Source organism: Zeugodacus cucurbitae, chromosome 3, assembly GCF_028554725.1.
Source record: "Zeugodacus cucurbitae isolate PBARC_wt_2022May chromosome 3, idZeuCucr1.2, whole genome shotgun sequence".
Classification (NCBI taxonomy): domain Eukaryota; kingdom Metazoa; phylum Arthropoda; class Insecta; order Diptera; family Tephritidae; genus Zeugodacus; species Zeugodacus cucurbitae.
In genome coordinates this window covers 18,749,974-18,764,626 of record NC_071668.1, presented here as the reverse complement: position 1 = coordinate 18,764,626, position 14,653 = coordinate 18,749,974, and the positions used below count along the sequence as shown (strand labels likewise).

The following is a 14,653-nucleotide window of genomic DNA, read 5'->3' as shown; positions in this document are numbered from 1 at the left end:
GCAGCATGAATGGCAATCAAAATGTAAAAACAACAACAACAACTAGTATGAAGTAGCAAAAGCAATTTAAATACAAAAATGTAAATTAAAATGTTCATCTGGTTTCAATTACAGTAATTGACTGCTTGATAACCACGTGGTGGGCAGCGACGCCGGCAGCGCAGCCAGCGGCAACTGCTGTAAACTTGGTGGCCGCCTGTGTTGATAGTTGCATTTCAATGCAAATCGCTAATTGCAAATTGCTAAATAATAGAGCATGTCAAATTTAATTAACTATGCTTTTTGTTGTTGTTTTTGTATTTATTTATTTTTTTTTTTGTGTTAGCCCCACAGCATTGGCTACAATTAATTTACCGCTGCTTTTGTAGCGTTAAATGAAAATAATTGTGCTGTAAAAAGTCTTGGCAATATGATTTTTTATTATTTTTTATTGCGCCCAAACAATGCATACATATGGTAGTGTTGATTACAACAACAAAAATAAAATTGCAACAAAAATTCTAATTAATTTTGCTTCAACTTGAATTAAGCTGTGGCTTGCGATTAAGTTTACACGTCGTAGTAGTTTAGTTTTTTCCCAATTAAACACTTTTGCAACTTTTCTGCTTAATCCAAATCCCCGTTTTGTGCTAAGCTAAGCTAAGCTAAACCCTTAAACAAAAGACTTAAGCTACAAACTTGATATTGGAAATTTTTGCCAAGCGTTGTTTTTTTGTAATCCTATTACTCACAATGCAATTTAATGCCAGTCATAATTACCACCATTAGTGGCAACTCAATCAATCTGCACCTGCAATGTTGCAGCAACAACAACAAGAAAACATTGCCACCACATATGCACATATGTATGTATGTATGCATGTTGCTATATGTGTTTGACGTCTCCTTCAACTTGATATTCACATATTCGTGCTGGAACGTAATTCGCTGCGCTAATAAACTCACTACCGCAATAATGACAGCTGCAATGCCAAGTAAAATAAACAACAACAACAAATCGCTACCAATAAATGTAATACAACAGAAGACAATAGCATTAATAATTGCAATCAACAAAATAGTGGTTTGAAAATTTAATATAGTGAAATCTCGTAAGGACGTCACTGTTTTCGGTTGTTACCAGAGTTGTTTATCCTTTAATGCCATTTGACATTTTTGATGCTTGACACAGGGCCTTTATATGAACATTGTCTGCAGTACTTCTATGACACTCCAGTTTAATTTAGAAGTTGAAGTTGATCTTTGTAGAAAGCATTCTAAAGCTCTGAGATCACAGCGCAACCTAGCTGAACTACTAATGGATATGAATCTCTTCGCGTGACTTATCTTGCAACCCACATCCTTAACCTTAAAACTCGTTTAAAACTCAAGTGAAATTTTCATGGCAACTCCATTTTTCCTCCTCCTCTTGATCAAACCCACATTATCACTAAGCATTTACAAATCCAGCGGAAACTCATAAACATTGTTACCAAAATTTACTTTTTTGGTGACAGATTGCTATAAACTTCTGTTCGGTACAGATTCTCCATAATCTTCAGGCATTCATTAGACTTTAGTATATGATAAACTAGCTTTAAGTTTTGTGACTGATTTCTGATCGTAAGATCACTTATTGAACAAGAAAAGTCCCACCTTTGTAATAAGACTTCTTGAATACGAAAAAAATCTTGAAATATCGACAAAACTTCTAGAGTTCATCACAAATCTAAACCTTAGACTGAGAGATGGCTGTCCTTTCTTATACACATAAAGTTCCAGCAAACCTGCTGACCTGGTCCCATAGAGTCCTTTATGTTCACGTGAAACTTAAGTCGATAACTCGAAGATAAATTTTTTTCTTCAATATTTCTTTATTTATTGGATCTGTTTTATTCAAAGCCTAACAATAAATATTGAATTTTTAAATAGTAGAAATAGATGACAAATAAAATATTATATATATGTCCACTTCTAAAAACGCGTTAAACGATTTCTTCTCGTAAAATGAACTATCTTAGTGGTGTTTGAATATAACTTTAGCACACAGTTGTATAAATGAACAGAACACTATGTTCCAGATGATTCCTAAGAAGTTAAGAACGTCAAGTTTATAGTCGAAAGTGAATATTAATAATTGTTAAACATGCTGTAACTGAACTTTAACAAGGAAAGCCCTCAGATAACCAGTTTGCCTACATTCGCTCACAATAAAGATTTCAGATATCATCAAATGATCTTACACAGATTCCAGCTAAATGGCTTACCTCATTACAAATTACAGAGTTTATGAAAGTAAATAGTAATATTGTATTATTTGCTCGTATATAGAATTATATAAACATACATATTTAATTTTCCAAATTTCAAATATCCTTTAAATTTTCCATATAAGATTTGTCGACATTTTATTAAATAGACAACTTATTCATAGTTAATTCACATGGTACAACAACACTATACGTCAAAATCTTTTTTTTCTGGGAATTGGACCAAACTAATTTTTTCCAAATTTAAAGAGCTGTATTCTTTGATTTTCGAAGTTTGCTTCCAAAATCAAAATATTTGGATTCCAAGTTCGAAAAAACGACTTTTTAAACGGATTATTATTAATTACAGGATATAGCTAATAAAAAATCCAAAATGTGAATATAATCCACATTTCTTCTTAATTCAAGGGTGTATAAAACTATTTCGAATCCAGAAAAATTACTTTGACAATACCCAGGCGAGTGTTGTACAGTGTAATGTAGCCAGTATTGCGATTCCAGATATGATTATCCATTTTTCAGCAGTTTTCTTCTTCGTTTCAATTACATTGCGAGTATTTTAATTTAATTTTCTACACATATTGTTACTTGTAGCATAATATGATTGCCTCATTGCAATGTGTGTATGTACATGTCCATTTTATGTTTTGCGGCTGTCAGTTTTATTTTAGCCTGCAACTAATCGTAAATTAGCATTAATTAGTTAAGACGCTGGATAATTGCAAATTAACCGCATAAAGATAATACGAAGCGGTTTGTGAATATACTGGCATACCAAGCATAAAAGCTTATGTATAATATGTACCACATATGTATACTGCAGCTTAACTAATATAATATACACACATTCACACTGAGCAAAAGTGATTTGTTTACATTTATTTGCCGCCCCTGTAGTCAGCCTCAAGCGTGCCGCCACCTTCTCGTCGTCGTCATGTAATCAAGTCAGCCAAGTGCATTAATTGATTCTGTGAAAAGTAATCACATCAACACATCACACCGAGTATGAGCGCACACAGCACATACTCATACATATGTATGTTTGTATGTAATTGCAACGCCTGGCATGCCTTCATTTATGCAGTATGTTGCACTCGCACTTAAGCGCTCTCTGGTAATGTAATACTCTGTAATGATTATGTTGTACATGCGATTTAACGTTAAGCGGGGTTTTGTTTCAAGTTGTTTCACGGTTTTATTAGATGTTAAGCAAAATTTACTTGATATTAAGGTTAGTTTCATACGGGTTTCTGTTTTTAGGCTATTTGCTGGTATTTCACAAGTTTTGAGCAAGTTATTATTAAATCAGAACAGCCCTATAATATTCTCATAATTCCATACTCGCAATCTTAAAAATCATAATACATAGGAACTCAAAGAAAAAAGTCTATATTGTTACTAACAAAAGTATTTTGTTTTTGACTTGAAAGAATATCTATATAGTCGTTAACCATTCTCTTAGTAAAACTTCGTCTCTTTCCGATGAAAAATCGAATAACCCTATATAACCATGTCAAGACCCTCGCTGTTTTTCATTATTGTTTCGAGACTTTTATTAATAGCCCTTCCTTCAGGTCCATTAAAGATTACTTATACCAGGGCCTGATGAAGATTTTAGTTGAAAGATCTTTTCAAATCTGAAACTCATTCCTTAAAGAGCATCAAATATAGAAAGTCGGATCTAGTTTCACTAGTTCTATTATCATGCCTTCACATGTTCCCTGAGTAGTAGTCATCGTTTAGGATGCCTGAGCCTGACGTGAATTTTAATAGTTTATGAGGCTTCACTAAAGATATCTCCTATAACTTATCGTATTGTGAGGCCCCTAAGTACCTGGAATGCTGTCTCGCTAACGCAGGATAAACGCACGAGAGATGCTCTACTGTTTCCTTGGTGCCCCGCTCTTGACACTTTCTGCATTCCTCCCAATCTGACAGCCCCATCTTATAGGCATGTGCCGCTACTACGCTGTGACCAGTTAGAATACCAACAATGGTCCCACAGCCCTTGTCTGTCGAGCGCCAGTAGGAACCTTATATATTTTTGATATACAGCTTTGCACATAACCTCTGCAGTGTTACACCCCGGTAGATCCTTCCAACGAGATTTGAGTTTTCTTGCCATGTACCTGTCAATGTCGTCGTTCAGAATGTGCATGGGTTTACCGATGTTGATCATATTTCCGGGTGACAGCTGTACACCACTCTTGGCAATCCCGTCTACGATTTCGTTGCCCTCGATGCCTTTATGGCTTGGCACCCAGTATAAGTGTAGCCTCATATTCCTGGCGACCCTCTCCACTGCTGTCCTGCTGCCAAAGACACTTTTGAGCAGGTTTCGGCAAAGAGATCTATAGGTGGCAGGATTAATATTTGTTCTAGAGCAGCCGTTGAAGTGGTTCTTAGGGCCCCGTTATACATAACGCTGCAAGTCGCTGAACCTTTTCTATCGGCTTCCGATACATAGACTTTCTAGTACCCGTCCACCACACCAGAACACCGTAGAGCAGAATTGGTCTTACGCTGTGTAGCATGAGAGAGGGAGAAAGCCCCACAGGTAGTGCCGAGCATTTTCCTGCATACATACAGAGCATTACTAGCTTTCCTTACTCTCTCCTCCACATTGTACTTCCACAGAAATTTGGTGTCCAAGACGAACCCCAGGTATTTGGTACAGTCCTTGAACGGGAGCTCGATACTATTTAGCGAAGGGGGCCTCTATTAGACTAGTTAAGTTAGCTAAAAGACTGGCGATGGCCTATAAAAGCTTTTTATACAGTGTGCTGACCTAGTTTATACGCCATATCATTTTCAGGAGTTGTTAATGATTCCAAATCATTTAATATGAAAATCGAATCGGGACATTTATAATATATATAGATCCCTTAATATATAGTAAAAATGTGGTTAGAAAGATAAGTTGTATTGCTACGGCTATCTGAGTCTATCCGTGTACCGTTAAGAATACAAAAAGCACCTTAATTTGTATAGTTCTTTGATGAAAATTCGGTATATACGAGTTTTACTACCAAGAATCGTGACTAGGCAAATAGGATCATATCAAATGAGTATCACTTCACTGCTATTCAGATATGAGAGTTTGTGGTACGAAAGCAACAAGCAAGGCTTAGATAAGATTAATTATTGTTTCTAAAAATTGATGCATATACTTAAAAAAATAATAGTTGTACGTTGTGGTTCAAAAACTCCAGTTTTTTTTTTTCAAGTATCAAATGAAATAAGACCATATTTCTTCATATGCTTTCTCTTACAATGTAAAAATCTTACTTCGAAAAATCATTTCCACTCCATTTACTTGGCATTCCAACGTTTGGGCAATTAGCAAACATATACAGAATTCCACTAAAAGCCAAACATGCCACACAGCCAAAAATGCTTAAATAAATTATGGCCAACTAACGGTAGTGCGTTGTTACGAACCATGCAAATAAGCATTTACCACCATAAATCAGCCAATAATCCAGTTAAATTACACGAACGAAAATGAATACATATATACATATGTGCCTACATATATACGTTCCGCAACCCATTTTTGCACTCAACAGGGTCATTTAGCGTTTTATACGACTGCAACACCTTGCCACGCCACTGCCTGCCGCCATTACCGTCAGGCATCCAAAGTGTCCAGGTGTCAATTGTGCAGCACACGATGTACGGCTCGGCACAGGCGTGCTTGGCTTTTTATTTAATTGACCAACGAGCTCATCTTTTTAAAACCACTTAAAACGTTAATAATGCGCCCATTTGCCACAAAAGCAAACAAGCTTCGCATGCGCATACAGATAGACGCATTTATATATGCATATAGGTATGTATGCATATAGCCACTGGCATTTGTCGCTTAATCAGCGCGAATTTACATACACGCCGTACCACAAAAGCGAGGGATTTAACTAGATCCAACGGCGATTCGCTACGCGCGTGCGCACGCAATAAAACGAGGCAGCCAACCGACCGAACGCAACAGCTAAGTCATAAATGTATTCACACGCATACACATTCGTCTATAAATATATACAGTGGCATTCAAGCACGCAATGAAACGCAGCGCAGCATTGCAGACGTACGCCATTAGGCGTTAACCCTGTAATCGTCGCCACCACCCCCTTTTGTGTTGCTGTGGGAAAGGCGTTGTGCGCGTCGAAAGCAGGTTTCCGCCGGGTTGCAATTGGCAGTTGTCGCCGTCGGCTATTGGCGGCGCGTAATTACAACGAGAATTAATGACAAAGCCAAAAACAAAAGCAAACAAGCAAATTGATAATCACGGGTGTGTGTGTGTATGTGAGCTTGTAAATGAATTTCATGGAGAAATATGAATATGTGTGACAACACTGTGCCAGTAATGGCGGAAATGCTTGAGTGTTGAATTTTTGCGCTAAATTGTATGTTTTTTAATTCAACTCGATAAACTCCGATTTTAAGTATTGTTTTTGAATTTTAAAATAAATAAAAATAAGATTTTAACCTAAAAAATGTACTTAATCGATTTGACATAAACTTTTGAATATCATTTATGCGCGACAACACTTAAATCACATTCAATTAGGTCAATTAGTTGAGTCAATTAAGAAATTGAAATTAAATTAAATCAACGAAATTGGCGCTATCATATGTATATGCATACCAGTAATTGACTTAAACAATTTAGATTTAATAGCTGTCTAAATTTGTGATTTTTAAAAGCGCATTTGTGAAAAGTTCAGTTTGTTTGAAAGCTTTAGCGCCAGAGGCTTCATTAGTGACTCTAATTGTAGCAGTTGTGTATTGGAGTATTTAGAAATATCTACAACCAGTAAAGTGAAGTGGGAAAATTATTCAGTAAATTCGTATTAATGATTTGAAATTGTTTTTTTTTTTATAAATCATATCAAATTATAAATCATACAAAAATTAAGTAAACTAATGTGAAACAATTTTTTTAATTCACTTACTGTGAGGAGTCTCTCAAAGGACCAAGATTTATTCCTATAAAACCAGATCCGCACCAAAAATTTATTATATTTCTTCATTTATTTATTTTTTTACAAAAGAAATAATTATAAATAATGACTCCACTGAACCACTAAATAAATAAATAAAATACATATTTCTTCAAGAATATTTTCTCTGAACAAAAATAACCACAAACAAGTAACGAAGGGCTAAGTTCGGGTGTAACCGAACATTTTATACTTTCGCAATTTATTTATTTAATTTTATTAGTATAACACACAATTTGACCCATATATTCGTCAGATATGATGTATAAAGTCCATTGAAATTTGGAAACCCTAATATAAGGTTAGAAGCACCGAGGTCCTCATGTTCGATATATGGGGCCTTGAAAACCTATGGTCAAATTTTGGCGATTTTTAGAATGGTGCTGCCACACTATAAACGTTGTATTTGTGTAAAGTTCTGCACCGATATCTTCTCTAGTACTTACTTTATATATTGTAAAGTAAACTATTCAGATCGTCTTCAAAGTTCTGGTATATAGGAAGTAGGCTTTGTTGTGAAGCGATTTGGCCTATTTTCACAACATATCTTTGAGATGTAAGGAAACTATTACAAACCAAGTTTCATTGAAATTGGTCGAGTAGTTCCTGGTTTTTGACTCATAAGTGGGTGACGCCACGCCCATTTTCCATTTTGTAAAAAAATCTGAGTGCAGCTTCCATCTGCCATTTCTTATGTGAAATTTAGTGTTTCTGACGTTTTTCGGTAGTGAGTTAACTCACTTTTAGTAATTTTCAACCTAACCTTTGTATGGGAGGTGGGCGTGGTTATTATCCGATTTCAACTATTTTCATGGTGTGTGGTGGGGTACGTAGTAGAACCGACTGCAGAAAGTGTGGTTTATATAGCTTTATTGGTTTGCGAGATATATACAAATAGCCGATTTGGGGGCGGGGCCACGTCCACTTCCCCAAAAAAATTACATCCAAATATGCGCCTTCCTAGTGCGATCCTTTATTCCAAACTTTACTGTTATAACTTTATTTATTGCTTAGTTATGACACTGTATAGGTTTTCAGTTTCCGCCATTTTGTGGGCGTGGCAGTGTACGGATTTTGCTCATTCCTCCACGGTTCCTCTCACGGTCCCAGGGAGCATGTGTTCCAAGTTTCATTAAGATATCTCAATTTTTACTCAAGTTATCGCTGCACGGACGGACGGACAGGCGGACGGACAGACAACCGGATTTCAACTCCACTCGTCATCCTGATCATTTATATATACATAACCACATATCTAACTCTTTTATTTCTTGGTGACTCAAACAAACGTTATGTGAACAAAACTATAATACTCTGTGCAACATGTTGCGAGAGTATAAAAATTTTTTAATCAAAAAAAAAGTGGGCACTAAAGAAGGCTGTTTGTCCGTGCAATACTAAGTAAATTCAACATTCATATTTATTGTTGGAGTCAATATCATACTTTTATTGAAGAACTTTGTATGAGAAGTCAATTGCAACTAAAATATTCAGTAAATATTTTATAAATTTTTATATAAATTATTATAAATATTCTTTAGATTTTTTAGTTCGAAATGTTCTCTATTTAATATTAATGGCATTATGGTGTCCCTTTTAAGAACATTTCGTTTTTTTCATTTACTGCTCTTACTTATAAAACGCACTTCTCAATTTATTGTGAATTAAATACCAATACAGCAATTAGTTAATTTCTTTATTTAGCTGTAAAGTTACTTCTTATTATTTTCAATTAAAAGTCGCCTTGGCCATGATATAAAGATATAATAGCATTTTTACACAGCCAAATTAATTGATCAATCAAAATTTTTATTGAGAAACCCTTTTTTGCCTTTTGCATTGTTGGCTACTCGATAAGCGATTAGCTGTTATACATTTTTGTTTTTGCTTTTCATAAGAAGTTGGTAAGTTTCATCAGCTGTTTGATATTATTAGCAGCGACATCTACCGTAGCTTTTTTTATCAAAAAATTCAACCAATCGCAGACAAAGAACGTATATCGTGCGTCTTTGGCGCAGAGTTGCATTTAATTTCCATGTTGATTAAATTTCAATTAAAAATTAATGTAGATTTTTATTTTGTATGGTAAATTGATCTTAATAAGCGTTTTAATCGAACAGATACCGGTTAATTGATCAATTAGCTCCTGCGTAAAAAGGCTATATATTGAAAACTAAATATCCTTAACATTCTTTCAATGTATCATTCCAATTCCAATTAAACTAGAAATTAGAGGTTAAACTCAAATGATATTTTGTGACATAATAATCAATTCCCCTATTACAGCTTACAACACAACCCCATTTCAGTTTAAGTTGAAGTATTATTATAAAGTCAAGAGCAGGCTTGAAGTATTACGTAATCTCTTATATTGTTTTACCCACATTTAATGCTTCAGCGAAAGCCAAATCTAATTTTACCTCCACTATTCATAGAGTTGTTTAGCTCATTAGCGATCAACAAAAACTCCATTGAACTACTTTTGATTAGTAGCTCCAGTACTTGTCTTTAACAATATAAGGATATTTAACTTTTCTTTCAAATGCATGGTCTGTTCAAAACATAAACGGAATTTCCGTTTCTTGAAAAAAAAAACATTATTCATTAGTCCACACTAATGTTGTCGTCTTACAATTAATCCTCATACGATATTATACACTTATGATCGTCGAAACACTTCTCAAACTCGATTTTTGGGAAGGTCTGACTCTTTTAGCGATTTCTCGTATATTTGTAAAATATGAAAATGTCAAACTTAATTATGTCCGGTGAATATGGAGGTTGGATTATCATTACAGTATTATTTATGGCCAAGAATTCAAGAATTGTGAGCTTTTAACAATCGAAAATCACCAAGCAGTCAAAAATGTATAACATTAGAGAGGCTGCTACAGATAAAGCTGAAAATTGTCTGTCTTTCAGGCGAATGTATATCAACATTATTAAAAAAAATGTAGACATTTGGACTCTTCAAAACCGTGTTATTCTAAATCTTAAAATTCCCTTTATTTTTGGTTGAAATTTCTATATTTGTAAGCCGACTGACAATCTCAGTCGACTGATATGTTGATTCAACCTCTATTCTACCACTAATCACATGTCTATTTTAAAGCTAAAATTTCGTTCAACATACATACAGTTTGAGCTTTCATTTGAAAATCACCAAATCTGTGTCCCTCTAACGCCCTTCTGTCTACACAATTTAATAACCGAAAAATCTACTAGCTGCCACTAATTCATTTCACCAGAGCACACCGAATCGATGGTTGAAATTGTTTCGTTCAAAACTAATTAATTGGGCGTGTATTGAGGCACACAGACACCACGCCCACATGTTTGTTTAACTTGGCTACCGCATGCATGCATTTCTTACACGCTGCCACTGTGCGCATGCGCCGCAATCTTGTTCGCTCGCTTGCGCTTGCGCGCCTGCTTGCTCAGCACAGGAGCGCTCTAATAATAAATGTTGGAAAAGATGTTGAATTAATTAAAACGATTCCGGGCAAATTGCAACTCCAGTAAACTGAAAGAAATGCGCCCTCTCCCCTCTCGGACGATATCTCGTTACACAGCGCCGACGCTGTCATACCTCAATGCCGCTGGCACAACGCCCACTCTTGCAACTCACCACTGCCGAACGCATAGCGACCTAGCTACCATAGCTGCAGGAAGTGGGCGTTTTATTTCCCTATTGCTCTTTAATTTTTTAAATCAACTTTAGATTTCATTAATTAAAAGCGTGCATTTTTCATTTCCACTTTGTTTTCCATCCGTCCATCCTACATATCAACTCCTTTTCAATTATGCTCATTTGTTAACTTCTTCTTCTTCTTCTTGCTATTACAGGTTTGGTTTCAGAATCGTCGCGCCAAGTGGCGCAAACAAGAGAAGGTGGGACCGCAATCACATCCGTACAACCCGTATTTGCCCAGTGGACCGGGCGCCATGCAAGCTGTGGTCGGTCCAACATTGCCACCGAATCCATTCACGCATCTGGGCTTCAATTTGCGCAAGCCATTTGATGCGCCGGCTAATTTGGCCGCCTTTCGTTATCCACACCTGTCGGCGGCACCGATGTTGCCATCTGGATTTTACAATCAATTTCAAAGGTAAGTTCAGAAGTTAAGTGATAAACTGTTACATTAGACATACTTCTAAAAGCACGTCCTTAAGAGGTGACTGGAGGAAAAACATATGCAAAGAATATGACATTTAAAGGTACGTTGAAGACTGGGCTCTTGTCCAAAATAAAGTATAATTTAGACCTTAGACTTCCAACCAACTTACTTACTAGACCATTTCCATATCTAGTTCGTTTGGCAGTTCGCTTTTGTCTTGCTTCAGATTCGATCTAGACATAGTGAAGTTATACCTTTAATCTCAAACTGGATCCAATTTTTCGAACAACCGAATCAATTTGCTGAAGTAAGACTTTCTTAAGAGTATTCTAATGATTTAAACAACATTACTTTAACGATACCTCGTTATTTCTTGATTTCTTTAGGTTTTCTCTTTAACCAAACAGTTTAGTTCTATGGGAGCAATTTGTCCAGTCTTGAGTCTCACGGTATTATCGCATAAAAATGTTCTTCCTTCTTGTAAGTACCAAAATTAAAGGTTCTGAACTTCATAGGTTCGATCCAATATAGGAATCGACGAAATATTGCCCTTTATCGCCTAGATGTTTAGGTAACATTCAGTTATCAATCCTCCTGGTATAACTTATATCGAGAACACTCATATCGAAGAGACCAATTATTACACTTGAATTTAACAAAGGAAAAAGATTACCAAGATCTGTAGAGCTTAGGTTCGATCTCCGAGCGACGAAAGTCCAACTATTTTTTCAACTAGGTTCCACCTTCTAGAGTTACGGCCAAATCTCCGCATGATATCAAATCATATAATATTTCGATTCGCCTTTCGGATACTTAGAAAGATATTCCGGATTCTTCTATTTCTAGCTTTCAAGTATATTTATTTGATCTTCGAGCCAGGGAGCTTATAAAACCATATTAGGAGATGCCGTTCTGAGTTCAAAGTTCCTTAGCAAATCGCTTGCCAAAGAACTTATAATGACCAACCTCTAAACTTAGAAGACAAGTTTTCACACACTTATCAATCATACATATAATTATCTAATTTTTACTCGAATGTATACTAATATAAATCTCTTTCCCTTCTCCTCACAGAGCACCACCACATCTACTACCCGGCATGGCTAGCATGTACTCACCGACCACATCCTTCCAAACGCTCCTAGCCAATATGACCGCTGTGCCGCGTCCACCACCAGCACCGCCGGCACAACTAACTATCGCCGCCGTCAAGCCACCAATGCTTATTTCATCCCCTGAATTGCATTCACCCAATCACCTCATCGCTTCGCCACCAATTTCCCCCACATCCATGACAATGCAATCGATGGCACCACCACCAGCCCTGGCACACTCCCATGCACCATCACAACAACAAGGCCAATCATCGCCCGGCATCAGCTTGTCTATGTTGCATCAAGCGCCACCGCCGCCGCCACAGCAAACGGCAGCGCCAAGTCACGCGCATTCACCGCTACAGTTGGCGCACTCACCATCACATCAATCAGCAGCGTCATCTTCAACACTGCCACGTACCGGCACACCACCCGAAGATCGGCGCACCTCATCCATTGCTGCATTGCGTTTGAAGGCGCGCGAACATGAGCTCAAGCTGGAGCTGCTGCGTCAGAATGGTCACGGCGATGTGCTCAGCTAGTTGGCGCTGCAGTTGCTGCCGTTGGTGAAGCGCCCACGTAGTGGGTTTGAGGGTGAAAGAAAGTGCTGGAGGGGTCTAGTGGAAAGTTATGGAAAATTTCCTCGATTTTGTTGTTTCTAAAATGTATTAAAATTAAATTTTAGTTTACTTTGTATTATTATCAATTTGCTTGTGGCTATAAAGTCATCTGTATGTATGTATATTAGTGTAGTTGTTTTTAAATTATTATTTTCTTCATTATTTTAATTATATAATCAAAAAATATAAAATTAGTACCAGTGCGCTCAATAAAGCAATCTTGACTTAGTCGCATATATTTAGTAAATAGTATTTATATGCAAGAATAGCATGCATCAGTAGAGTTAGTTACTTAAATATGTATTCCATTAGAAATTTATGAAATTTGTTTAGTATTTGAAAACTTGAATTCTATTGAAAATCTGTAAAAAGTAATTTTAGCGTAATAAAGTGTTTGTGATATTCACAAACTGTATGAATATGTGAATATTGAAATAAAATTAAGTGTTTTATTTATTTTTCATTAAATTGTGGTGTATATGGCAACCCAGATTTATAAACACACAGCGACGTCACCCACTCTGTCAAACAACAAAATATTATATTAAAACCTCTCCCAGGCACCAGGCGCTCATACACGCACTGCAAGCAAATATGCAGCAACACACACTGAAATTTTTCGCATTCCTTTTCAACACATATTTGTTTACACTTCTGCATTACTAATGACACCAAGCGCAACAACACAGCGAAAATAACTGCACTACATACATCATACGTTTGCCTAGGAACGAATGGCAAGTGAAACGCATGGGTTCGGCGACTTATTTGAAATGCTGCGCATTTTAGTATTGCATGGTGCATTCACTGGCAAGGTGTTCGCCTGGACTTGCTATGATTTCTGGCCGACTGGTTGTTGGAGGATATTTCATTGAGGAGTTTAAATTGGATTTGATTTTTGGCACACCAAGCATTCATAATAAAATTGAAATTAAAGAAAAATTGGAGTCTTCGCCTAATTTTTAATGATTTCTGTTCATCTGATACTTTTACTTTGAGCTCAGGTATGGATCGGTAGTCGGAATTATTATAATTATATCAAATATTTGTATGATGAGGCGCTCAAAAAGTACTCATAGATGACATTGAATTTACATATCGCTAATAATTCTATTCTAATTCGAATTAAATTTGAATTATTTTTGTATACTTTATTAACATCTGTTTATTAAGTCGAATAATAGTAAACAAGGATCTCGCATGAAAATTTAGAATAATTGAACTGATCCTCCAAAATGTATGGGATCTTGCTTTAAGAGACTTTTAAGGCCTCTTTAGCAATTTCTGAAAGATTTAAATTACTACGATATGTAAGTTATCTTGCTTGAGAATTAAAAATTAGACTTTAAGATGCTTTTTACAATTTCTGAAAGCCTGGTAAATATGCGATTTTTCAAAGTAAGTAGTTGATAAAATCGTGTCCGGCATTCAGAAAATAAAATACACTACTTATTCCTTCTTATTGTTTGTCCTGCAATTTATTAATATTTCGTTTTTGTAATGAAAATAAAAAAACAACAAATTGAGCTGATCACATATATTTAAGTTCGCCTGATTAATCACATAAAG

At 36.0% G+C, this 14,653-nt stretch overlaps 1 protein-coding gene across 1 annotated transcript in view; it reads left to right on the top strand.

Annotated features, from left to right (window-relative positions):
* Positions 1-13,484, top strand: part of LOC105217266 (homeobox protein aristaless) — an 84,193-nt gene extending 70,709 nt beyond the window's left edge. Inside the window, exons 5-6 of the mRNA XM_054227385.1 lie at positions 11,099-11,361; positions 12,445-13,484. Coding sequence (XP_054083360.1) covers positions 11,099-11,361; positions 12,445-13,006 — 825 coding nt within the window. The 3' untranslated portion in view covers positions 13,007-13,484. The remainder of the gene's footprint in view (positions 1-11,098; positions 11,362-12,444) is intronic.
* Positions 13,485-14,653: the final 1,169 nt, after the last annotated feature.